This window comes from Melopsittacus undulatus, chromosome 8, assembly GCF_012275295.1.
Source record: "Melopsittacus undulatus isolate bMelUnd1 chromosome 8, bMelUnd1.mat.Z, whole genome shotgun sequence".
Lineage (NCBI taxonomy): Eukaryota > Metazoa > Chordata > Aves > Psittaciformes > Psittaculidae > Melopsittacus > Melopsittacus undulatus.
Genome location: NC_047534.1, coordinates 54,616,700 through 54,643,998, shown reverse-complemented (window position 1 = coordinate 54,643,998; position 27,299 = coordinate 54,616,700). Strand labels below are relative to the sequence as shown.

General features: G+C 40.8%; 1 protein-coding gene across 6 annotated transcripts in view; it reads right to left on the bottom strand.

The window, feature by feature from the left end:
• KANSL1L (KAT8 regulatory NSL complex subunit 1 like) overlaps positions 1-27,299 on the bottom strand; it is a 65,921-nt gene that overhangs the window by 5,009 nt on the left and 33,613 nt on the right. For 5 of the 6 annotated variants that reach the window (XR_004549896.1, XR_004549894.1, XR_004549893.1 and 2 more), the window contains 7 exons: positions 23,936-24,137; positions 12,690-12,819; positions 9,631-9,741; positions 9,300-9,437; positions 6,967-7,091; positions 5,462-5,586; positions 4,508-4,562 (listed from right to left, as the gene is read on the bottom strand). Coding sequence is in view for 1 of the 6 variants with exons in the window: in XM_034065206.1 (XP_033921097.1) it covers positions 4,508-4,562; positions 5,462-5,586; positions 6,967-7,091; positions 9,300-9,437; positions 9,631-9,741; positions 12,690-12,819; positions 23,936-24,137 (886 nt within the window). In the remaining 5 variants the exon portion in view is untranslated. Of the gene's footprint in view, positions 1-4,507; positions 4,563-5,461; positions 5,591-6,966; positions 7,092-9,299; positions 9,438-9,630; positions 9,742-12,689; positions 12,820-23,935; positions 24,138-27,299 lie in introns of all 6 variants that reach the window. The other variant, XR_004549895.1, reaches the window with a different exon arrangement.

Sequence of the window (27,299 nt, the reverse complement as noted above, 5' to 3'; positions counted from 1 at the left end):
AGTGCTGCAGCCACTGGATTCGATGCCAGCTGCTCCTGACTGACAAAAGCAGAGGAATTCTAGGAAAGAACAATTCCTGGTCATAAGAGCTGTACAGCTGCATTGCCAGATCAGTCCTAAGTAAGACCTGTACCAATAATCGTGGGGTTATGGAAAATAAACTGAATTTCTTCTATAAAGCAAAACCCCCTGTGGTGTTACACAAGTAACACCATTTATCTTCCAACTGGGACTACTAAAATACAGACCCAAATGCCGAGTCCTCCCTGCAGTGCCAGACAGCACCATACAATGCAGGATACACTGTCAGCTGGAAGTACTCCACTCCAAACAACTAACAGCCCATAGGTTTTCTGCATAGGCCATTCTTCATATCAAGTCTTGCAGCACTAAGGTGGTTTATGACTGTTATGAACACAAATCCAAAGCATTACAATGCATTTATGCTGCTATAAACTACCTGGTAGTGGCACTCAGCTTGCTAGAGAGCACATTTCCTAGGCAGCTGGTCACAAACTACAGCACCACAATGAAATCTAATGGGGTCAGTGAAAAGGATCCCAAAGACTTCAGAGTGATCTGAATGGCCACAGGACCTGCTTGTTACAGCTGTAGTTGTCTGGTACCTCCTCAGCCCAGCACTCAGCAGGAACCTTAATACAAACAGGCCTGCTTTGTTTGCCCACCTCATGACTGCTTTTTGAAGATGCCTCCCTGCTTTTATTTATTTATGCTACACACAGAACACTTTGTTAGTCGCTGGTTTCCTTTCATGCAAGTCAACAGTCAACTTAATGGGTTTCCTCCTCTCTCTGGAATTCACCAGCTCTGCCACTTGGACGGCATCAGTGTGGGGCTGCATCTCAGTTCTGATGCTGACTTTCCAAGGTCAATGGCATATAGCGTGAAAGTGTGAATTTTATGAACTACAAAAGTGCTATTCCCTCAGGGACAATGCAGGATTTTTCCTTCTGCTCAGCTTGCCTTTGAAGTGGAAACAAAAGATAATTTTGAAAGAAAAACTCAAGACTTTGAAAATACTTTTCTTAGCAAATTGCCAGAACTTTTCATGCTGGGAAAACTTCATTTCTAACATGCTTCCGTTCAAAAAGCTAAGTCCACATTCCTCTCCAAGCCTTGGGTGCCATGGTTTAGTGTGAGGTGTCCCTGCCCATGGCAGGGGGGTTGGAACTGGATGATCTTAAGGTCCTTTCCAACCCTAACTATTCTATGTTTCTTTAACATACAGATACAAGCCTTACTGTTCTTTTTCCTTAGCTGGTGATAGCAGATTTAACTACTTGTTTATTTAGTAACACTTGAGAGATTTCCTCCACCACCTTTGGGTTCATTTAAAGTTGCTAAAACTGGAGAATTTTTATTTCCCCCTACTAAGGTTGGTTTGAAAAAGGACAAAAGAGCTGTCATTCCCCACTGGATGGAGCTGGCAGGGATGTTGAGAGAAAAGACTATTAGGAAGGCCCGTTTGTGAGGCATGCCTAATGATTTCACTGGAGGAAAAGGACTTAAAGCAAGCTAAGGTTTGGATCCCCACATCACATGTAGTTAAGGTACAAGACACTGTGCATTAATGTTGAACAGCACCCGGAATGTTTCGGAAAGGTTCTCAAAACAACGAAGTCTGTGTGCTTCAGTCTTTGGCTCCCCAGGAAACACTGACTCATACGCCATGAAACACTTAATGCAAAACTAATGACACAAGGAACTCTTCCAAAGGATTTGTCATGACCAAAACAACTACAAACTAAACTTTACAACTGTGCCTTGCCAGAGTCTTTAACCTGGATAAAGCAAACTAAACCCAAAATAAACCAGGAAAACCCATGCCACACCCTCCCCTGCCTTAAAGCAACAGCAGACTGCAAATCCATACTTGCAAACAGGAAATTCAATTGCTGTTTCCAAACCCTCAGTATTTTTAGGGCAAGAAACAGAGCAGACGTAGGCAATAGGTTAACTTCTGCACTGCCCAACTGTTAGGTTTGCTCTTGTTAGGCAAAATGTCCAGAAACAAAAATCTGGCACCCCAAAAAAGGTAAGCTTTTTGTACTCAAAGTGACAGCAAATAGGCCTGAGTTTCAGAAAGTTCTGAGTTGTGGCTCCCCAGAGGATGACAAATTTGGGACCCCCCGTTTTTGTAACTTGTGGAAATTCTGGGTTCAAGTCTATTGTATGGGTTACAGGTTGTTGCATTGAAAGCCTTTAAATGAAGAAGAAAGAGAAGGGAAAGAGCAGCAGGGGAAGGTATCAAGTGGAAGCAATCCGTAACTGCTGGCTGACACAAGGACAACTCCAGAAGTTTTAAATTTAGCCACACAGAGGACAAGCAGAGAAGACACTATCATAGAGCTCCTCCACAGGCTACTATGCAGTAGAAAGCAAAGAGCGAGCTTACTTTTATATAAAAGCAGAAAGTACATTCTGCCCTCTCTTGTCCTTCACGGATGATCTACTGAAGCTTGCTTTGATTTCAGTACAAGGAACAATTTCAAGAGTGTCAGAGTGTGAGAGCAGAAAATGCAAGAAGGAAAATGCTGCTGTTTCCTCATGTCTTTTTTCATGCTCAATCAGTAACAAATCTAACTCAGCCTAAAACCTACATCGAGGAAGTGGAAGAATTACGATCGGGCAACCACCTTTTTCCAGTACTCTGAAAAACATCCAAACCAATTAACACAATCCCAAAAGAAAGGGGGGAAATTGGCAAAGGATGGTTTAGACAAACAGATCTTTAGCATTTTTCTCTTGTCTGACATCTCTCTCATTCCACCCAGCAGCTGACAGACAATACAGAAGCACTGGACCACAGCAGGAGGCAAAGCTGCTTTATTGTTAAACTCAAGTTATTTCCTGGCCAAAGGATGAATCATACAGGATCAGCCAGTCATGCCAAATACAAATGTACAGGGAGGGCTACTAAACGAGCCATTAGCCCATAAGCTTCATAAAGAGACACCTTTAACTCTCTCCAGTAAAATACACTAGAGGTATGTGAGATAAGTCATGTCTACGGGATCTTGCAACCTGAACGAGAAACCCACTGAGTCCTCCAAGCAAGCCCCTAGAAGCTCTGAAGGCAAATCACTAAGTGAAAGTACTGAACAGCACATTCTGAAGGGACAACACACCCTCGCTGCCTCATTAGATGCTCTCTGAATGGTTTAATTAAGTATCCTTGCAGGGGAGTTCTCCTCTGACCTTCTCACTACAAAAGAAAGTCAGAGATGTTTCCTGCTAGCAGACACAGTACCAACCCCAAAGGCGGTGGTGGAGGTGATGTAAATCTGAGCACCAGAATTTCTTGAGTGCTTGAGAAAAGACAGACACAGAGTAAGTTTTTCTCTTCCTCTTGACCCGAGAGCATGGTGCCAAATGAGTGCCAACTGCAGCAGGGAGGCGGCTGAGAGCACAACGCTCTTGGAATGAAGAAGCTCTTCCCTGTGAGGGTGCTGAGGCGCTGGCACAGGGTGCCTAGAGAAGCTGTGGCTGCCCCATCCCTGGCAGTGCTCAAGGCCAGGTTGGACACAGGGGCTTGGAGCACCCTGCTCCAGTGGAAGGTGTCCCTGCCCATGGCAGGGGATTGAACTGGAAGAGCTTTAAGGTCCCTTCCAACCCAAACCAGTCTGTGATGATGATGCTGATGATGAAGGTACAAATACAAGTCCTACAACAGTTGATAGAGGCCTATAGCAGAGACTGGAGGGAGACAGAGATGTCTAAGGCACAGCAAAACTGGCAAGTTTATGGAATAGGAGCCACAAAGGAGGACAGAGAACAAGCCTAGGGAGAGACCTGCTGGTACATTTCCGCTGGGGTTAGGAAATCCTCGACCTCCTGGTCTGAGAAAGGGGAGAAAGGGAATCCCACCTGCAACATCCAGGGACATTCCCTGGAAGAAAGACGTAGATTATGTCCGGAGGAAGAAATCATAGCACTCCATGTGCAAACTTAGCTCAAGGGACAAGCAGGAAATGCCAGAAGTTACATTATTCCTGACAACACCAAAAGAAAAGAAGTTTGCTCCCAAGTGAAAGGTTGCAGGAGAAGAAAACTGAGGAAAACATGCTGGGCCCACAGGCAAAATTCTGAATGATCTGAAGAGCAACACATCATGGGAACTGGCCATGGACAAATAAGATGAGAGAGAAGGTCAGACATAACAGCACAGGTAGCCTGGAAGAGACCCAGCATCACAGTGCTTGGGAGCAGAGAAGGTGGAGGCCTGAGCAAAAGCGCCCTTAGGGAGCACTGACTGTGCCAGCAGCAAGGGACACAGGAGCCATACAACCAGGTGAACAATGATTATGAACAGATATACTCCCATTCCTGTCATCTACCACAGGGTCAAGTAGGTTGGGATGAGACACATTTTCAGTCTGATACTTGCATGAAGTCAGTGACTTTGGAAAATACATACTAATTATCCCAATTCTGTATTATAGCTCATTTAATTAACAACTGCTGATTAAATTAAAATACAGCTTACCTCTTCTTCATCTGTAGGAGAGCTTTCTAAAGGTTGAAATTCAACAACTCTCCAGCTGGAAGTGAGACAAGGAAAGTCAAATTAATTAACCTGAACACTGCTTCATTATTGCAGCAGTAGCGATGACTCTCTGTTTCTACACTCTATTGTTAGTTACTCCTCCTTTAACATTGCTTCTGCTTCAAAACCCTTTCAAATAAATTAGTTTCAAATATGGAGAGCTGATAACAGATGCCTCAAATTTAGGTTTTCCTTTCCCAAACCAATATTTAACCTTCCTTTTTCCAACACAGCCTTTAAGCTACCCAATAGTCTTAATATGATTTTTAGCTTCAAAGACAATATAAAAGCAAATACAAATCAGAGAGTTAACATATGGAACTGCATTCAGCCGTTTGATGCAATTTGCTAATAATCCAGCACAGGAGATTAATTACCTTGTTTTAGCAATCCAAAAAAACCCCAAAGATGTTTCTAGAAGATGTTTCTAGAATTACAGGTTTACACTTTATGGAAAAAAAAAATAAGCCTATTCTACTGTATCAGAATTGATACATTTTACAAATCTATGCTGAAACCATTTCTGTTTAATTCACTGAAAATAGTTAACTATGTACTTATGAACTGTAGCACACAAAAGAGACAGCAGCCTCCAAATGACCATTCAGAATATGTTAGCCTTACGGTGCATTTAAGGTCAGGAATATGACTACAGTCATGATATAAACCCACTTCTGTTTTTAGCCAGTCTGCATCTGCCACCTCCCTGTGTGCATCAGACTTTTTCCCTTGTGCTAACAGCTGCCCTGTCTTCCCACAGCTGCAGCCACACAAACTGAAGTACATGAGATAAAAAAACCAAGTGCATGAAAAGATCATCTTAATACTATAAATTATCTCAGAATCACGTTCTCACGTTTGTTTTAGTATCTTCTTTGCAACTAAGGAACAAACCTTGGTGTGAGGATTTCTTTGTACTGTAGTTTCTCCAACTTCGATGGTGCCACCAGCGACATTGGAATAACGATGTTGTCTATATCGTAAGAGCTCTCGCTTCTCAACCTCCTCCTGGAGTTATGCTGTACAATATAATCAATATCAGAGGAGATTTGTCAGCTCAAATCATAGGAACTGCATGTTAGCTGAGAAACATCAGCACTGCACAAGGAGAAAGTCTGTAACCCAAACACATTTCCTAGAAGCTTAATAACCTCTGCCCCTGCTCCTCCCCTCGATGGAATCTCAATGAATCTTAAAACAATCTCCAGGATTTAATCTTTTGGCATAACTCTTGCTGAAATCAGTGAGCTTTTTTCCTTGATTTCAGTTACAGTTAATCCTGAATACTTATGAGAACTCTGAAGTTAATGCTGCCTTCTTCATATGGTTCAGTCTACAAAGGCAACCTCTATCTATCTACTAATCCATAACCCTTTTTGATTCTTCAGTGTGATACAGTTAAGAATTCCCAAAGAATTTGAATTCACACTGAGCAGTGAAGAACAGCCTAGAGGAAGGGTGGTTTTCTCAAAGAAGTACAGAAGACATCTGCACACAAAGACACATGACAAAGTGCATTTCTCTGCTGTGATCACAGCAGGATTCCTGGTGGTGGTCTCTGCTCATCAGCTCATGGAATCTACATGGGTCAAAAGCTGAAGTTCCTCAATTATGGGAGAAAATTTAATTCTTAATCATGATACATTCCATATTACAAGATCTCACTTTTTAGCTGACCTTTAAATGAAGCAGATGGTGGTGGTCTGCTCAAGCAAGGGAAAAAAAGAAGTATATGCATTGTTGAAACTATGTGGGGGACACAGATTTAAACCCAGCCCTACAGGAGCCATCACCAGATTGAAACATGATGACTTACAGAGCAGCAGTATACAACTAGGCTTAGCAGAACTATCAGACTGAAATCCAAGTATTATGATGAAACTGTCAATGAACACCAATAAAACAAAGTATTTCTGCAGGAACCAGAAGCTCTGCTGCTCCTCAGCACATTTATACACCCAAGAGCTTGCCTGCAGTTCTGCTCAAAAAGGTTTTAAACAGTGAAGCTAAGAGTTAACAAATTCTGCAACTGTATTTGCACCATGAGGCCATTTTATGTAGCTGCACCAAGACAAAAGGGTCATAAGAGCCTTTGTGTAAAATTCAGAACATAAATCACATTATATTTAATAAAATTTGGAAAAGAAAAAGGCCCAATGGCCATAAACTAAACTTACTCTCTAGTTATATGATCTGCAAAAGAAAGTATCTGTTTTAGGAACATCACATACTCAATCTGGAATAAATTACTTAACATAATCCACTTAGTTCATTGTGAAAACGCTCTGTACTGTAATTTAACACTAATCTAGATACAAAAGGCACATGGTTTTGGATTATTAATCTGCACAGCTCTCTGTTGATACTTCAGTTAAGACAGTGACACACTTTTGCTTTACCTGTGATGAAGTGCTGGGAGAGGGCTTAGACATCACATTGACATTGGTCGCGGCAGCAAAACTGCTGTGGGATTCAGGTTCTGCTTGTTGAAAGGAGAATGTCTCAAACCTAGTGTTATGTTCTCCTGTCACAAAAAATAGTAATAAAACAAAGGCATACTGGCTATTGTCTATTAGACTAAAGATATTTTTCCATACAGTAATAGTAAAGTCATTTCTAGAAGCCCACAGCTAACCACTTAATTTACCAAACACTAAAAAAAGCCATCTAAATAAAATCTTGCTACTTATCCTGTCTTCTTGTTCCACAAAACTCATCCCTTTCCTTCTACGAAGGATTTCTTCTCATGGAACCAGCTTCATATGGGCAAATCCTGCTGCTTTTTTTCAGGAACTGCCATAGACTACACACACAGCAAATGCAACCAGACTTAAGAGGAACGGTCCCCAGTGTTCCCTAAGGGCGCTTCCCCAGCTGGGGTGCATCTCACTGACGTCCACTGAGCCCTCACACTGACAGTTTCTTCCTTGATGAATGATAAAAGAAAACTTGCAGCAAGGGTGAAAAACAAAATCAGTTTCTAGATCTCCATGTGTGGTTTCTTCTAGTAGCGGTCCATTGTTCCAGACAAACTGGAATTCTTGCTTACTCTTATTCACTCCCAGTGTAAAGAGCATTTGAGGGGTTCGGAATTCAACCACCCATGTTCTGCTTTCCCTCTACCTTAATTTCCAGCAAGAAAAGAGAACTCAGATTTAACATACTGACTAATAAAAAGAATCAATGAATTCCAACACAGAAAAAGAGGTAAGACTGATCCTAAAGATGGCATTGCACAGGCTGGGTCAAGGACAGGAACTCTCATCTCCTAGGCAGCTCTGCAGCTTCCTGGCACACAGCTTTTATTTTTGGCCTTGTTCATCAGGCTGACCTTCCCCATGGATAATTTCTCCTAGACAGAGCCCAAATTAGGAATAAATATGTAGTACTATACCCATAGCACTAATAAGCTAGAACTGCTGCTGCTACTCACAAATACACCACACATAGCAGTTTTCTGGCACTGGGAAACTGATCCTCATGATAAAAGATTGTTTTTTTTTGTTCCATTAACTCAAAGAACTAAATACTATTGGTAGAAGACTAATTGCAACTTCAAAAGGTTTATAGCAAGCAGTTTTCTCTCTTACTAGTGCACTCAAGTAACTCCAATTGTTGATCTCAGCGTGTATGACAGTACACTTAGGGAAATGTTGAAAACCTAAAGCTGAGGCCAGTGTGTCCAAAACCACCTTTTACTCTCTCCTATAACTTTTTATTAGTAGGGTTTTTTTGTTTGGTTGGTTGTGATGTGGTTTGGTTTGTTTTTAAACAGATCATAACTTTCAGTTAAATCATTTCTATAGTAATTCCCCTATCTCCACCTCTATTGCAAGATCACACTAACAGTTTTACCTGGCTATGCACCAAAAGTATCTTTTTCACAATGTTAACTATCATTTATACCTTTTAATTCTTTCTTAGGGAACTTTTAAACTAACATAGTTTGTCCTCTTACTCAATGATTTATTTTCTTCAAGCATCTTGGGAGGAATTTTGCCAAAAGTTTTCCACATAAATGAATCTGTTAGGTTTTACATTCTAATAGCCCAGAGAGGTAAGGTGGTTTTTATCTTTACAATGGTATGCTGAATTTTTTGTCCCCCAAATATCATATTACCCTACAGAACTTTCAGGGCAATTTCTATTCATTTACCAAGTGCTTAAGCAGAGATTCAATGGCTTAAAATATAAAGATAAGGGTGAAAACACTAAGTACTGGCTACCCCTAAGTCCTCTTCACAGTCTGGAAGAAAACCAGAACCACATAGGACAGTACACAACAAATGAAACACAGCTGACCAAAGATGCCAGGAACAGTAAATGTTTGGTCAGGCACATGATTTGACAGATAACTTTGCAATTCAGTCTGTTTCACTGACTACTATAAAAAACTCTTTCATATTAAAACCAACAACACCCAGTATTAGAAAAACACAATTGGACTGTTGAGCAGTTTCCTTCAGGAGCATTCAGAAAGGGAAACACAGAAGGTTGTCTCTTTTTGTAATATACACTCAAGAAGAAAGAGAAAGATTGCTGCACTTTAAACCAGCAAATTCTTTTCACAGTGTCCTAAGTCCATCTCTTCACTCCTGTAAAGTTTTGTAACAACATCATTTTTAGAGACAACTTAAAATTAATTCTCAAAGCTCACTGATAACAAATTCATCTATAGAGCAGATGTTATAAAAGAAGTGGTGCTGCCTTAAGTAATGTCATTTTTTCTTACCTACTGCTGTCTCACTGAGATGTCTTTTCTTTCTGCCTTCTGACAGCTGGTCAGATGTTCCTGACACTGAGTGAGATTTGGAAGTAGATAAACAGCCGTCCCTCCATTGCTTGACAGAAACATTACGCTGATTATGGTCTACAACAGAAAAAGCATGTATCATCTTGAAAATGTATTTTCCACTGGTGCTATTTACAGGCAATCTCAATTCCTGAACTATTTATAATGGAACCCCCCCCAGGCTTCTGATATAAATCCACCTAAAGCCTTGCCAGTTACCTTCTCTGATAACCTGCTTTGTGTCAAGTTTATAAATTGAACATTGACATACCATTTTCTGGAGATGCTTTAACTTCCCCTCCCGAAGATGAGGTATCAACAGGTTCTCCTTTGATGTCATCCTTCTTTAATAATGTTTCAAAGTATATGTGAAGAGGAATATCTAATGAGAAAAGAAAAATCCAAATGGAATAGGGTCTATTTGTCAGAAAGATGGCAACCTCTGTGTCAATAAATAATGCATCATCACTGAAAGTCTAGGAATCAACCTACATCACACAACACTATGTACGAGGAGTATCACTGCCTTGAGTCCTTCAACTCATGAAGAACCCGTAATTTCCACAAGGACTGAACACTTGGATATATGGCAGCAGTGTCTTCATGCTGTCAAAGGTGAAGACAATATAGGAAAAGATGTCCTGAAACTGGTGAGACCGAAGGAAAACGCAACAACAATATTCCAAAAAAGCCCAGCCACACATTGGAAAGAAATGATTTTTGGATGATTAAAAAGACAATTTCAGGCAAGGTAATTCTCAGCAGGGTATTTATTGTGTGAGTGCAATCTCCCATAATTATCTCTGTTGTTGAGACCACAAGTATCCCTCTTTCTATTAACCTGCAGTGAGGGTTATGCCAGGGTAAAACCAAATTCATTTTAGCTGTGAAGTGACAGTGCCACAGGTGCTGACCAAGGCAGTATGCTTAAGCAGTTCCAAGCTCTCTACCCATAAGAATTCCTAAGGGTTGATGGGACAACTGAAGATCAAGGTAGGATTCAAACTTAAGGACTGGTCTTGAACACGTCCCAGTGTAGGCACATGCCCTTAGTAGATTAACAGCACTTATTTTTTGGTGTTCAAAATTCAGGTAAGAAAGAGCAAGGTTGTGTCATGTCTGGAATAAACTATGTCCATACTGCAATTACTCCAGAATTAAGAAGGTCAAAGTAAAACTGAATGCTTTTGGAAACCTTTACTGCTGGGAGCCTAGAGGTAATTTCAAGGTACATTCCTTCTTTCCGTCTCTGGCAAAGGCTACAGCAGGGCAATGCAATTCATTTCCTGAGTGAGTTCTAACCCAGACTTAGTCTGCAAAACATCTCAAGTGGTAAGGAATTTACCCACTGTTGTAAGGCAGGAAGGCTTAAGAAAAAGAAATCTCTATCTGAAAAGCCTTTCCGGAAACAAAATTACAAGAAAAACAAGAAATTAAGTAGAAATAAATATGTCAGTGTATGAAGCAAGTCTGACAACTATTACATTCAGAATGAGGACTGAGAGCAGGGCCAAAGGGTGGGTATTAAACTGGTTTTATTTACATACAACCTTAGCCTCATATACCTTCAGGATGTGCCAGGGAAGAAACTCTCAACATATTCTGCTAACTGAAAATGACAATTTATTTCAATTTGATATGGATGTAACTAGTTATTTTTTCACAAGACCCCAAGGTTTTTGCTGTGTTTCCTGTTCTACTTCTGAGTAAAACATAAAGAAGGTCTGAAAGGTTTATCAGTCACAACAGTTAAGTAAAGCAACAGAACATTTCTCCTGTTGTTTTCTGTGAGTACACCAGTCCCACCACATTGTATTTACAATGTATTTGCAAATTATGATTCTCCTTTGAAAGAGAAAAATATTTATCCACAATAATTCTTTTATATGAAAGAAAATGACAAATAAACCAGTGGTCTTCATGAGGAGGTAGAGACAGCAAAGCACACAAAGCACAGACAGGAGCAGAAACCTAGCCTCCCTCAAAAACAAGGACTGCATCTCAGCAGGAGTCCAGCACTTTTTTCCTATCTCAGCTATTTTAAAGAAGGCTCAGGCTCCTCGAAAACAGAATTAATATTCCTCAAAATGAAAGATGTTCTTGGTATTGGAACGAAGCTAAAATAACATTTTTCTTCCTCCATCCTGGCAAAGTGACCAACAGTTGCACAGTGCAATCCAAAGTCTTTTAGGATTTTCCATTATGATTAATCTTTCTTTTAGGAAAAGAAAATAATATTCTTGTTACACTTCCGAGTCTCCCTTAAAGAGCAAGGTAAGAATGAATGCAAAGGGCATAGCCTTATATGACTATCCTTGAACAGACTTCTAACCCCCCTGGCTCCTGTCCAGCTGGGCTGTCAGAGTCACAGGGTAAGTCACAGAGAGTGTGTGTAAATAAGAGACTTAAGAGGTGTTTTTCTCTCCTCTCCACAACAGCGTCCTCCTGACTGGGATGTTTGCTGTTGCACTCTTGCAGTGACTGTTCTGTTCCGCCTATGTGCTCCTCAAAATAATCTCTTTATCCCACACATGGGATGTAAACGCTCGTAAACCTGCAAGAACTGAGTCCTCTGTAGGTTTCCGTGTTCATGCTTCGGTCTTCTCTACTGGCCAGTGACAAGTTCTCCAAACCCAAGCTTTACTTTAATCCCTGAATTCCTAATTCCAGGCTGCAGCATCTACACTGTCATTCTGGGAAGACACTGGGTTTGCTTAAAGATTCAAACACTTCTATGGAGACCCCAGCATCATGCCCAGGATTATTTTGCAGCAAAGACAACCACCAGAACAGCAGAATTCCTGTACTGGTCAGCAACTACCTGGAAATAGTTTTTTTCCTAAAATAAAAACCCCAAACAACTACAAATCCAATTGTATGAATCCCTTGTGCACATAATAGCATTAAATATGCTATTCTGAAGCCCCAAGAGCTGTCAGGCTGCATGTGCACCAGTTTCAGAGCTGAGACACAAACATCATCATCCACAGTGTTGCTCAAGATTAAAGAATCAGTTGACAGTAACCATAAACTTCAAAGATCATCAAAAATGACTATCACAAAAAACAATGAGAAAACCTAAACAAAGCTTTTTGGTTGTGATCACATTATTGGTATGAGAAACGCAGAAGGTTTGTTCCTGAAATGTGAGGATGAACTTCAGATTTTAAGTTAAGATTTTCATTTAGCCTAAACTCACATATTTTGCCAGTATGAGGCAAAAGAACTGTAAGAGAACTAAGTTCTAAAAACCACTGAGAAAGATGGTCCATAAACTCTACAGCTCTCACAAGCACAACCACCCTCTGTTCTAGGTATGGTGTTACTTACCTGTAGGGAATGATAAGACTGGATGGAAGGAGGAGTCCAGCTCTTGCACATAATCGAGTATTTTAGATTCTGTGCTGTGATATGGGAACTGAGTTTTATATGGAAAGGAGACATCTCTTGATGGCAAAGTCTGCAAGGATATAAAGAAACAAAGGTTAACCTCTACTTCACTCACTTCCTGCAAATTAGACCAGAAGGAAAACAAAAAAAAGAAAGAAAAATGTCAGCAAGAGACACTCTTTAATACGGAAACAGCAAAACTATTCCTACAGACTTCAGATACTCTAAATATGGCTCACCTCCATCTACTGACTATAGTGCACAATACAACAACCACAGAAAATGAAACTGTTTCCAATCATTACTTTGATATATCCTATGATATACGAACATCCCTTAAAATTCCATTTCCAGCACAACAGGCATAATATAGATACACAAACAAAACTAACACCAGACTAAATAACCTTCATTCATCCTCTTAGTCTTAGCAAGGTTTTCAGTATGTCTAGACAGTTTGAGCTCATACATTTTCATGCAAGAAACAATATTAAACATTTTGAGCACATTGTGTACTTACACAAAGCAAGGGGGCAAAGTCCTAACCTTGTTAGAATTCAAATTATCAGATAACACAAACAAGAGATACACAGCAATAAATATGGATAGGGATGCATTGAGGATTGACTAATAGGTAGTAAGAGGAATTATTAGAAAGAGGAGAGCTGTAAAGGAAGATTAATTTAGCTGCTTATTTGCAAGGGTCATTAAAGTACAGAAGGTACAATGACAGACTGCACAGAACTGGTAGGTGTGATGAAGCAGGACACTAAGGAAAAAGGCAGGGGGAAAATGGGCAGGAATATCAGCAGAGTGCAGGCAACATCCTGAGCTCTGAAAGACAAAGACTTTGAATGTGATACTACAGGGCAGCAGTTAACAGCAGACTTAGCCTCAGAATAAGCTACAAAAGCACTGCAGGAAAATAGTGCTGCTTATGCTACTTTCAGCTTTACTGCATACTAGCAGTAGTAATCCTACAGAGAGGGAGGGATGGGGGCAGTGGGGTACTTCAAGGGTCTCAGCCTAACACTGCGAAACCAACCACATTTATAATCTCCTGGAATAGGATTTTAATGTAAAATACTTTAAGAATCAATATAAGAGTGGTTGTCTTGATTTTCTTATGACTTTTCATGTCATAGGAAAAAGGAAACCATAGGAAAAAGGAAACCATCTAGCAGTTCCATGAAGGCAAGGTGATGAAACAAATACTACTTGTATTTTCAGTATTTCTGCTTTCCAAATCCAAGAAACCTCTTCAGCTGCTTCCTCCTGCCTGAACTATTCCAGGCTGTATTCTAGCAGTGCCACTCATGCGTTAGTGATGCAGTGATTATACCCACACCACATAAAATCCCCTTCCACTTACTGGAATCAGTCAAGTGACATCAGTATTTACAACCCACACTAATTCAGGAAATATTTCATTAAAAAGTTCCCCTTTTCCATCTCTTCCCTTCTTCCCAACTGATAAATTCCCTATACTGGTATTGTATTGCAGGAACTATTAAGACCAAGTAAGCACGTTACGATGCTGGAGCAAAGAGAACCCTGTGGTTGTGGAGCTCTTGTATTTCACTTCCCAGGAAAACATGCATAGTCCTAAATCCACCTTGATCTCCATACACTGGTGCATCCATGAGTACTTCCAACTTCATTTGGAATGAATTCTTTCCTAGCCCAGGACTCCTTTAAATCTACATTCTTTTATTTTCCTGTGACAGACATATGGGAATCTTCATCCGTCAAACTTTAAATGTCTATGAAGCGTTGGCAGAACTGGGACCTGTGTTTGGAAACACTAGAGGAATAGATGCTAAAGCGAATTTAATGTTTCCCATTATATGGACCATTAAACTAAAGCTTAAAGGTAGCTGCTCTACCTTCAATGCAATAAGGGCTTGCTTTTCAAAACTGCAGAAAATTTCTTCTTGATATTTTGGTGTTCAAAATTAACTGTTTAGTGAATCTCCACTATTTAAAGTTTGACTGCACTCTGTCTGCTGGCGTGTCTTTTTTACAGGAATGAATCCACATTACAGTAAATGATAAATCTCTCATTCTATAAAAAGATATCCCCAAACACTCATTAGTAAAATTACCTCCAAAATATATACACAGAACCAACACAAGTGACATCCATCCAGTCTTTAGTCTCTGACCCACTCTCTCTTGCTTTAACTTTAGTCCCAAATATATTTAGACACCAGCTTAAAGCTACACCTGCTCAAACACATGCATACGTAGTCAAACAACCTCCACAGCCTCCATCTATTTTGAAACGATACTAAAAGCCATTTGCCAACATTAGTAAATGCAAAATTCTTTTCCTCATCTTGTCTGTAGTGGAAGTTACAAAAACTTCTGCCTGAATTTGTGTCTTATTTCCTTGATTGCTTTGCCATCAACACCTAAATAATGAAATCTTTCATGAAGTCAGTTCTTAATTCAGAAGAAAATAAGGACTTCTATAGAAGCAAGTGGAGTTTTACTCTAATGCCTGTGAAGTTACTAGAAAAGAGCTAAAAATCCTGGCAATGTCTGTGTTCCCAGCTACCGGATCTGGTTTATATTTCTGATGGGAGTAGCTTTCCACTGGAAAATGCTGAATTAGTAAAATCATGATGTTTGTCAAGAATGTCGATTTAACCAAGCCTTGATGAGAACATTTCGGAAGCCCTTCATTCTGAAACAACAGCGTGTTGCTCAGTCAAAGAAAGAGCTTCAACCTTATTGAACCAAAACTGAAGAACTGTTTACTGGGAAACTGAACTCTCCTCTCTTCCAATTCAGTGCACAACACAGCCTACAACCCAACTGGCTTTTACTGTTGTTAATTACTGATGTTGTAACACAACAACAAAAAAATCCACCAAAACCCAACTGAAAACAACCCCACAAGTACAGCCATTCAGCCACAGCAATGACGAGTGGTTTCAGGAAAGCCACAGTGCGCAGCCTCTACAGCAAGCCTGATCACAATGCCAACCCTTCCAAAAGCAAGAAAGATTACTAAACTCATCTTGTTTTATCCCCGCAGTGCCCCTTGTACATCTCCTAAAACATTCTTCTTCATTATTGAAATAGAAAGCCTCACGCCTCCTCAGCTCAAAGTAGATATGAAGAATAACATTACATTAAATTGATTCTATCATGGAAAAGAAAATACACTGTATTTTAGAGGAAATCAGAAGTGTGGCAGCCCTAAGTCTTCAATTAAATTAGCAGTTCTCTTTTAACTTGATAAGGATTGGTGTCACCAACAGAATCTTATTTCCTCAAGTATTATGAATTTTGATTTTGGACATTTTTCCCCTCAGTACTGTTTTACACAAAATCCCATGAGCAATTTATTTCCATAGTCAAAACAATTCTTGCACTTGCTTGTGATAAATCAATGCACTAGAGAGGGCACAACTGGCTCAAGCCTCTGTTCTAGAAGGGTCAGAAGGCTAACCAGTACTGAACACTAAAGGTTGAGGCTATGAAGCTGCTGTAATTGAGAAGAAACATGTTTCATGCTCCCAGTTAAAAACTCGGAAGTGAATTCTCATTTCATGGTTACAGCTACTGACCACTGAAACTCCTACCATTTCTGGAAACATGCCTGAGTGTAACAGTGTAGGGAGCCACGGTTCAAGTACCTTGATATGTATGAATGCAGGAAGCTAATGAAGTTAGCTCAAATACACTCTGCTGAATACCTTTCACGTCTGCTTCGCATTACTCTTATAAGCTAAAAAAGGCAAGAAAAAAGCATTTATTCTCCCTAAACACACACACTCAGAACTCAGCAATATCAAAGAGCTCTCCCCCTCAATATTGAAACTGTTCTTCAGGAAACAAGTAGCCAGCTGAATTGTAGAGTTAATTATAGGATCCAAATGAACCACCAGGTGGGTGGCTGATACCTCCTCTTCAAACAGCAAACACACTGCTGAATTGGAATCCTCCAGAAGTGCTATATACAGCTCAAACCAACAGAGTACCATGTTACCTGCTTGCTTCTGTGCTTCAGCATCTGCCTTAAAGGCAAGCCCACTTCTCCATGGCCTCCCTCTTCTGCACACAAGGATCTGCTCTGCACAGAGGTATGCTCCTCTGGCAGAACACAAAGTTAAATAAAACATCTTATTTCACAAACTAAACATCAGGGATTCCCTAAGGAGGACTTAGAATGCCTTTGGGAAACATACAATACATGGATAGTGGAAGGTTAATCTGAAAGCCCCTTCTCTCTTACAAACAGGTAGCAAGGGAAAAGGCAGCCAAAGCATCTGAGACACCCCTGTGTGGGAAGGTGCATAACAGATGGTGCTGACAATACATGCTACGTGACAGACTCTCCCTTCCTGATGAAGCTTCTATACATATCACATGGACAGGCCTTTCCCATGCACTTGCCTGCAATCTATGTACAGGTCAGGTCCAGCAAAGCAAGGGTGTAACCAGATTTGGCTGTCTCTGGTCCATCTGAAGCTGTGGATAAAGTAGCAGATCCTGTGGCAAAGACCAGTTTTTTTCCAGGAACAGACCTGAGACTTTCACAAAACACTAATGACAACTTACTCAGCATCCGGCTTGTCTCAAATTCAGACTTTTAGCTGGTGTCATAAAAGGAGTGGTAGCTTCTACTACTGGTTCTGGGAGTACTCACCTCTCATAAGTATACATGGAGTTTAGTTTCTTTAATCTTGTTATAAGCCAATTGGAGATGGACTTTCACCTGCTCTGTGGGAAGTGTATGCTAGCCTCACCATTCTGAAAGAAAGACCTTTTGTTCAACTAGCAAATCAATTGAGAAAAATCAAGGTTAGTGCCTAATCTTTGACCAGGAAAGACATGTTAATCCAAAGGGATAACTCTTCAAAGATGCCATACAGAAATTAAGAGTCGATGTGATCAATAAAACACCACAGAAATGTCATAATAAGCTGAAGGTGCAGGACTGTGGAAAGGCACACTTCAGGTTCTTAATTCTGGGACAAAAGAATGCTCAAGATGACTGGCTTGCCATAAGCTCACGAAGGATGGGTCTAGTTTCACTGGCAGTAACACAGTATCACAAAAATAAAGGTATTCTTCCTTCCTTCCTCCCCAGTAGACAACAGTCCTGTCACACACTGAGCTGAATCTGTAGGTACACTTTTTTCCCCAGGTTTTGTTGATTTTTATCCAATGGAAGACCTTCTTTTTTAATTACCAGTGTTAAAACAGTAATTTTATCAACTACTGTTTTCACTTACGAACTTGCAAAACCATAACCAAGGAATTCTGCTCCCCAGACCAGAAGACTGACATATCCACAGAGGTTCATTTTCACTGACGCAGGACACATCCTCTTCTTGAGACCCAGTTTGCAGGACACTTAGCAACACAACATTCTCTGTATTCATGGCTTTTAAGGAGACAGCAATGCCAGGAAACCATGCAGAAGCAGGTGTCAGAGCCAGTTATCTAGGGATACCAAGGAGGTGGATGATAACCAATAGAATCCTTTCAGTGCAACTAAGGGGAGATGACTACTTCACCGTGTGAAAGGCAAAACTTACAAGTGGCTACTGAACATTATGGTTGATGATTACTACTGTAAACAGTGCTGTTTCTTCAAATTTACAGACCAAAGGAGCTAGAGAAAACAGTAATTGGTAATGGCCAGAAAGAATTCACCTGTATGTCCTTCAACACAAATAAACCACAACATGGGATAATATGGTAGTGGAAATGCAATTATATTCTAGGAAATAGGTGTTAAAACTATTCGTCCCCAGACAAATGTGTCACCTGGCAGAAAACAGGGTACAACTTGCACACTATAGGCAATATTAAGATTAAGCACCTTATCTGCATTGCATGCACACCCCTCTGCCTGTCTCTTGTTCTCCTTTCATGCTACCAGCAGACCACTTGCAGATAGATACCAGGCATTTAGTAAAGAAGGTAAAGGCTCTGCATGCTGGGGACTATACAAATTATAAAAGCATGTGTATGTGTATACCCTAAAACCTGAAAATTAACGTGACTTGGTGAAAGACCCCTATATATTTATCAAGTGTCATCTACAGAGCACATCATTGGCCCTAAGCATGCACTCGGAATGCAGCAGGCCATGAAAATCATAGAATTGCATAAGAACTAGACTGAAATAACTCGAACCCTAGAATTTAAATACTTCTCTCCTGTCTGTTTTGGAGCCTTCTGAAGAAGCACTACAGTTTTTTTATCCTCCCTTTTTGTTTTAAGCCACTAAATGAAAGCAGACACTCTTCTGGTCTCACTTAACTCCTGTTTGAGGCTGAAAAGCCAAAATATGGCAATACTCAGCTGCAAGAGTTGGTGACATTATACCAACTGTTTGCTAGTGTATAAAATGTGAGCCTTTGCACCTCAATTCCCAACTCCCATGGTGTTGGCACCTTTGCACATTTCAATTCCAGTTTTCTCTATGTGTCCACACAACCAACTCTTCCTCCAGCAGGTGGAGATACAAATACAATGAGAATCGTCAGGTTAAAACACCCCACCGTGCCCTACAACCCCGCAAAGAAATGGATAGGACCAAATGTGATAGTGCTCAGATCTCCCTGCAGGAAGTGTTGGTAGATGAGAACACTACCTAGCCTCAATGCCATCTCTTGGTGAGGCATGACTTGAAAAGGTGAAACTGATGTCATTGGTTTGCACTTTAAATGAGAAGCCAACAAAACGTACTGGGCAAAACAAACTCTTTTGTTACTGACAAAACCCTGCAGGAAGCCACGCAGATAAAACACTAGAAAAGAAAACTTCAGAGCATTATCAGCTAGACAAATACCTCTCTGAGGGTTTCTGAGTAGTAACAGTATTTGTCTGCTTTTAAATGAACTCAATAGAACTTTTGCTATCTCACAGATAATTCAGTTCCTTCAAATTTAGGCAAAAAATAGCCAGGGATGAGGATACTACGTATTTTCCTTACAGGAAAAGCATTTGCAGAAGCACTCAGGCATCTGAGAGGTTTGCAGTTATAAATGCAACAACCACTGGGAAATGATTCAATTGCTGCTTGTGTTTTAAAGTTCTGACACTGACCTGCTACTTACAGACTTTCTTGGCCTTCTTTCTTAGTGTTACCCTATAGTAAGGGTGATCAAGTATTCGAACAGGCTGCCCAGGGAAGTTGTGGAACCACTGTCCCTGGAAGTGTTCACAAACCATGACGATGAGACCCTCAGTGACATGGTTTAGTGGTGGCCTTGGCAGTACTGAGGTAATGGTTGGATTTGATGATCTTAAAGGTCTTTTCCAACCCAGTTAATTCTATGATTTTATAGGAAGAGACAATAACCCAGAGCTTGTTTGACTTGCCAGCTGTGACAATGCAAATGAATGGCAGATCCAGAATTTTGATCCAGCACTCTCAGACTTCCAACCCCTGCCTGCAAGCACCTGTCCTCCTACTAGACCACGTCTGCAGTTTACTCCTTTGTGTTATCCTGCTCACAAGTTTTAATATTAATTCAAAAATCACAATGAAGAAAGGCATCACTACAATCATGTCCTCTAGACTGAAGCACAGACTGCAATCTCAGGGTTTCTTGTGCATGTCAGTTATTCTGAGGGGTTTGTGCACTGACTCACAATCAACAAATGGCCTAAGCTCTTCCCAAGCTATTTAGATAATGAAAGAAGAAAGATACAAAACAGATTCCATGGCCAAAAGATGACTCACAGATCATCTGTGGTACTTAAGTCATTCCGAATTAGGGGACAAGCGGATTTGGCCCCAAAGGATGTTTCAAGTTCCTGAGGATACTGGATGGTGACAGATAAACCAAACACCCTGCATCCTGTTTTATTTATCTGCAGTCTAACTATCCTGTAGATCTTCTAGGTCTTCTAAAGTTTCATGGATTTCTATATTTTTATATACTACTGTGTGTAAGCATTATTTTACTAGCAGAGCAGTCCTCTTCAGAAAAGAAATACAGCAGAGGACAATGTAGGGCATCTCTCTACAGGCACTGGGAGGCTACTAGGTCACTAAATACTCAAAACTTTTGACAGCACTGTAAATGTATGTGGCATGGCAGTAGATAAGAGAAAAAATGTGGCTGCCTTCCCAGTGACCTTATGAACTGGCAAATGGGATAGCAGTTCACAGATTCATACTTTGCTTTTCCTAACATGGATGCTGGGGCATGGAGAGAAGGACGAGCTTACCAAATGAATCTGAACAGATGTGGAGGACAAGACTCTGAATGCCACTCAAAGCACAAAGGGTACACCAATCACCCCCAAAACCCCAAATTCCTCAAAGCTCTCCCAGCATTTCTTGAACTTCCACACATGGAAAGCCTGTAGTTTGCTGTGATTCTCTGGTCAGAACTCTTTAGTTACTGTCTTGCTCAGATTACTCTGCAGAGCAACATCACCCATCAGCACTGCCAGGCACTTGCTTATTGTCTGAACCAGGCACCAAGAGGAATCTGACGCAGGAGCTGTGATGTTAAGAAGATTCAATCTTCTCCTCAGGCTTTGGCAAGCTGGTCCCTGTTAACTCCACATCCCCTGCAGGCAGGTGGCAGCAAGTCTGCCCTACCTCCAGATTGTTCTCGGACCAGTGACCTTAAAGAAATGGGAGTCCTCACAGGCCATGGTACCAGGGGCTGTAAATGTTAATCTTGATGAAACAGTGGAGAAGCACTTGCTAGAGATGCCACACTAATACTATATTAAAAATCCAACTCTTCTGCATGCTGCTAAGAAGTTAACTCCGTTTTCTGTGAAAGGTTAGAGGAAATTTGCTGGGTTACTGTTGCTGAAAATGCATTTTCAAAGAAAACTAGGTATCAGTCTCAGAGGCCGTTCTTCATTTTGCATCCTTACCCTTAGACATCTGCCTAATGTAGCAGTCAGCCTGAGCTGATAGCCAGTGCTCTTCCATTACAAGCTGAGCAATCTCATCAGCAGCTGAGTAACCAAGTGTAGCAAGTGCAGCACTAAGTGACAAGCCCTGTTAGAATAAGTTCCTGAATGAAAATACACACTGATGATGGATCTTAATTCAAAGACTCGATACCCATTTAGGTTTGACTGTCAGAATGCACTGAAATGTCCAGACCAATTTTATCACTTTATGCCCCGGCAGGATTCCTGCTACTCTGTTTTTAACCAACACTGTGTAAGAGGCTTTGTTCACTGCTTTACCTTAATTGTGAAAACTTTAATTGAGTTTGGCACTTGCACAAAGTCTGAAGCTGACAGGTCGATCACTGCCACCACTTTTCTCCAAGCAGAATTCATCTGCAGTGTGATGACACAGTTCTCCATGTTGCCTCTTGGTTAACTTCCCCATGGAAAGGACATTAGAAAGCAGGGTGGAAACACAGGGTTTTGTGCCAAGAGCTGCAGTAAGCATAAACAGCATTCCCTACAGCAGTTTTTACCACATGGTCTTTGGGACATCTCTGCACTTTCAGTACAGAGACGCTGGACCCAGTTTAGCATATGGTAACCCAGCATCAGAAACGTCAAGTGTATGGGGCAGACACACAGTTGCACTGGCTCCTATATTTGAAGCCTTAACTAGTAACTTAAGGGCCCTTCTTTATTGCAATCTACAATCAAATGTACACTATAAATTTACCTTTTTAGTCTACGAGTCAAGGTAAACTACTGAGTGTGCAAAGCAGCTCAGCTTTACAGCTGGCTGAAGATAAAAATGGAAGCTCTGCTTTGAACTCCTGCTGCCAGGCTGCAGAAATGAAGTTTCCCTTCACATACTTCTGCTGTTACTCTCTGAACTGCACTGACTCTGACCTAGCTTTTCAAAACACTGAGACATAGACAGTGCTTGCAGAAATATGACATACTTGAGCCTGCAAGATGCAGGCTTCCAGAAGAGCCTATTATTTAGAAGTTGCACCTGGAGTGGAAACCCCTCATGTTTACTGAAGTCTCTTGCCAAGGAGCCCTCTTCATAGAAGGACCTGTGGTACAGGAGGCACCAGGAAGGGAACAAGGCCCCAAACCTCTTTAACAGGACATGGATTGGATTGAATGGGAAACAAGGGAGTCTGAGTCTGTAACAGTTTCCTTGCTTAATGCAAGGAAGATGAAAAGCCTAAATGTCTTGGGGGTAGAGCTCTCAAACGCTAACCCTCCACTCCTGTCCCCCACCATCAACCCCTCCAGGCAGACTGCCAGGTCTCTAAGCCCCACTGCCAGGAAGCTGGGAAGTCAGGCTAATAAGAAACTGGACAGGTTTTCAATAAGCTATCTTGCTGAAACTAGGACACTTGTGCAATTCTGCAAAGGATGCTGAATCAGCACACTCACACGGAACAGCCTCGCAGGGGAAATTTCTCCCCAGACCACTGGCACACTTGGTAAATCCTAGGCAGTCAGCTGAGAAGACAGGGAGATTTCTCTCAATATAACCCACTTTTAAAAGGCAAAGCAAAAACTGAGACATTAAAACCGCTTTGGATTAACACTGCTCTACAGAATGAGTTCATGCCATCTCTGCCCCCAAACTGAACTGCTGGCTTTAAGCACAACAGCTAAACTCATTGTATATCCTTACCAGTGATATGCTATTCATGTCAGACGTGAACAGATATGCCCTGCACAGCAGACAATGTCTGTTTCCCCATTTTAAAATATTAATTCCTTTGTCATGCGGAAAATGTTCAGAGTTTTAAAGCATCCATCAACTGCCATGAAGAAGGCAATGTAACTAATCAGAAACACCAAAAACGGAAATAAGATTAAGATATTGCAATTTAATTTCCTAGAAAATAATGTGCCAGCAGCTGTGTAAACTTTCTTGTAGCTAAAATAAATATGCTGAAAACAAGCAGGCAGCTGATTTACACTGTAGAATTTTTCCTCAACTGATGAGCCTCCCAAGGAAGCTCTCGAGCTGTCCCTTACTCTGTACAAAGACTTTAACAATAGCCACAGAACAAACTGACTTGATAAGCAGGATGCTGAGCCATCTTCGTTATGTTCAACTCATTAACTCCGAGCTCCCGCTGACACATCCAGTACTCCCATCACATATATATATATGCTCCTTGAACATAACAAATAACCAGCACAGCATGCATTATTCTTCTGACATACCAGACAAGACACATGCAGCCCCTAGCAGCTGGATTCTTAGGTTTTGTCTCTTGAAGAGAGAGGCAAAGGCTTACCTGCTGATTCCAGTGACAGGCACCATGCATTCTGTAGAGTTTCCTCTTCTGGAAACTATGAAGTGGCCTTGTCCGGGCAGATGTGCTCCCACTAGCCACAGTGATAGGTCTTAGCCTTGTCCTGTCTCTTCTTCTTTTCTTGATGTGCTGATGATCGAGCAACCAGCTGCCTGAAGAAGATACCTCTCTGTTGTCTGAAGCTCTGTAATTTCATGATTAATGGAGGGAGGAAATACAAAAAAGTTAAATATACTCCATATGCACAGGCCAAGATTTCACACACTGACCAACATTAGCTACCTAATTCTAAGAGAACTTTAGAAGCACTAAAATGTTTTAGCACACTGTTTCAGGGAGCCATGCATTTGCTTTGTTTGCTCACTGATTATTTCTGTGTTAGGTCACTAGAGGAAGTTCATCATTCTTGTTCACCTTTCGGCTTGGGGAAACAAATGTCAAAACAAAGTGAAGCCCTTGAGCATATAATGGGTTTTGGTTTTCCAAATTCAAGAACTCTCTTTCTAACACTTATAACATGAGTTATATGTTGCAACTAATATTTCCCTACAAACTTACATTCCATTCAAGACAGCAGTCATGTGAACATAAAGGAGACCTTGAGTCTGACCTAATACTTTCAAGATTTTCTAGTTTTGCTCAAGAACTGAAACTCATGTAAAGCTTTACAAACTGGTGTCTATTCAGTGTAGGGGTTGCAACTCACTGTGGAGCATTTGTATCAAAATTGAGAACTCTGCATGCTCAGTTGAACCAACACAAGGCCGTTAAACTTCACTTCCAGGGCTGTGCCAACAGAGCTCTGCAATAGAGCCCAAGCCCAGCCTCAGGGAAGCTCTTGAGGAGGAAGGAAAGCCCAGCCTGTTTTGTCTGTCTTTACAATCTAGAATCTGGGAAGATCCAGAGAATTTTGAAGAATGCAAGCTTAGCCCCAGTCACAATATGACATGAACATGAACACATGAAAAGCTTCATTTTAAGTTTAAACCTCACTATTCCCTGCATTTCCTCAAGTCTGTCCCTTTCAAATCTCCCTCAGTGTTATAGCATCATCCTTCCACAGCCTTATGTACACACACGCTTGCTGTACTCACATCCATAGTAATACAGTATGCACTCATCAAAATTATGTGACAACACAGAGCCAAGAGCAGTAGAAAACCTTATGCATCTATGTGTAACACCTTTGGATAACTGTCACTGATCTACTGCCTGCCTCCTCACCAGAACCGGGAACACTGCAAGTCAAAACTCAAAACACCCTCCCATTTGGGTGGGAATGACTCCATGGGAAGAATGCACTTCACTTCAGGATACCTATAAGGCATCCTGATTTTACTTTGCTGCTGCAGCAACATCTGCCCTCAAAGCTGAAGGCCTGCTGCAAATAGCACTCAAGTGTGCATTTATTTTTACAGTACTGAAGACCTTGACTGTAATTTTTAACTGCCTGGGGAGTACAAATATAGGAGATATTTTGGCCTTGGTTCGTAGCAGGTCATCTGTCTGCACAAATTATTGTTTTCTCTTATGAACTTTATCTGGCAAGTTACGGTCTTATTATTAGTAAAGTTATAACACAATCAAACATGAAAATGAATTCATGACAAGGCCATTTATCGATCTTTTTTGACTAGCAGTACTCTTCTAACAGCACATTTTGATTAAGTAGAAGTGCTTGTTATGAAAGTGTGATTAAACACCATCCCATGCTGTGCTGGTGTGGTAATAAGGTTTGATGGGTTTGAATATGAGTTGTCCTTCTGACACATCAGAACAATCTCAATAAGCAACAGAGACTCCGTGAAAAAAATGTGCTAATTAAAAGAGGGATGGTACAAAGTATTTAAAGGAACATATTAGTAAGTGCCAAGCAAAAGCCCCAGATACTGAAGCATGACATTCTTAAATCTAACACCATTCTTAAAGCTTGAGAAAGAAATACAACGTCTGAAGTCCATGTAAGAGACTTAAAATACTTTCTCTGAATTCTCAAAAGCATTTTCTCCACAAAGTCAGACCATGCCAAGCCCAACTTTTAGATTTCCCCATATCTCCCTCTTACAAGAAAGACAACTCGGACAGTTAAATTATAACAAAGAGCTCCTTAGTTTGGCTCCTCAACTATTGTGATTCCCGCTCTTGTTCTGGTGGTCTGCCCAGATCTTTGATAATCTCTCTTCAGTCTCTGCCAGCTGCTCTACCCTCCTGTGCCTTACAGCAATGCACAGCTCCCTTTTCAGATGAGGCAGAGATCTCAGCTCTGCAGCTTGAAGCTCCAGTACACAGCAGTATAGTTGCCCTGCCACTTGTGTAAATAGGCTTTCCAGTCAAGGTCTGAGCTCTCCATTTATTTTGATCTTAGTTTGGGTGGTTCTCAAACTGTGATTCCCCAGAAGAGGAAAATGAACTACTGCCAGATGCAGAATCCTTAATTTGCTGAAACCCTCATTTCAAAGCTCACAGGTTAGCTTTTCTTGCTCTATAGCCAGCTACCAGAAGAAACCTTACACACATACACAGCAAACCATGAGACAGGCACTATTTGTATTGGAGTAATAAACTTTTTCATTCCTCTCCCCTCATAAGAAAGTGGTTATTAGTAGCTTAGGGAACTGCTTCTATGAACATCTACTCTCATACAATCCATCTTGCTAATCTTGGCATCTAGATTCAATTGAGCAGAGAAAAGCTACATAATAAAAGGAAGCCACTAATTAAATTAGACCTTGACAAATGGCAACTCAAGGTTACCCACAATTAATCAACCAGGAACTGTACATGCACCTCCACTTCCACTGGGAATAAACAGCCCAAGTAACCAACTACATACTGCAAATCAAGCAACCTCAAAGCATCTCATGCTGAGACTTGCCTTAAACATGCACTATTCTATCTTTCACATCAAGAGCCTACAACTAATTTCAAGAATTTACTTAAGTAAAAATCACTATCATCCTTTTTTTGTCTATTCAAAAAGAAAAAAATCACCTTATTTTCCATTTGATTTTGATTTCTACTTTTTCAAGCACTGAACACATTCAGAGTGAGCTCTAGAAAGAGCAAGGAGAGAAGCAGCCAACAAATTAAGTTACATGTAGTATATAACTTTCTCAATTGCACACAAGGCTGCTACAAGAAAATACCACAGAAAACTGAAACACACTCAAACCCCATGAAGTAGGCAGCAGTGAATTTCCCTGCATGATTCTCATAACTACTCTATATCATGCTTAATTACCACCTTAATGAACAGCATTTATTTGCAGGCTTCTTTGGGCTTTCCTAAGTCATAAGTAGAAAACAACCAGCCTTGGAGACACTGGCCCATGAGCAAACAACTGTG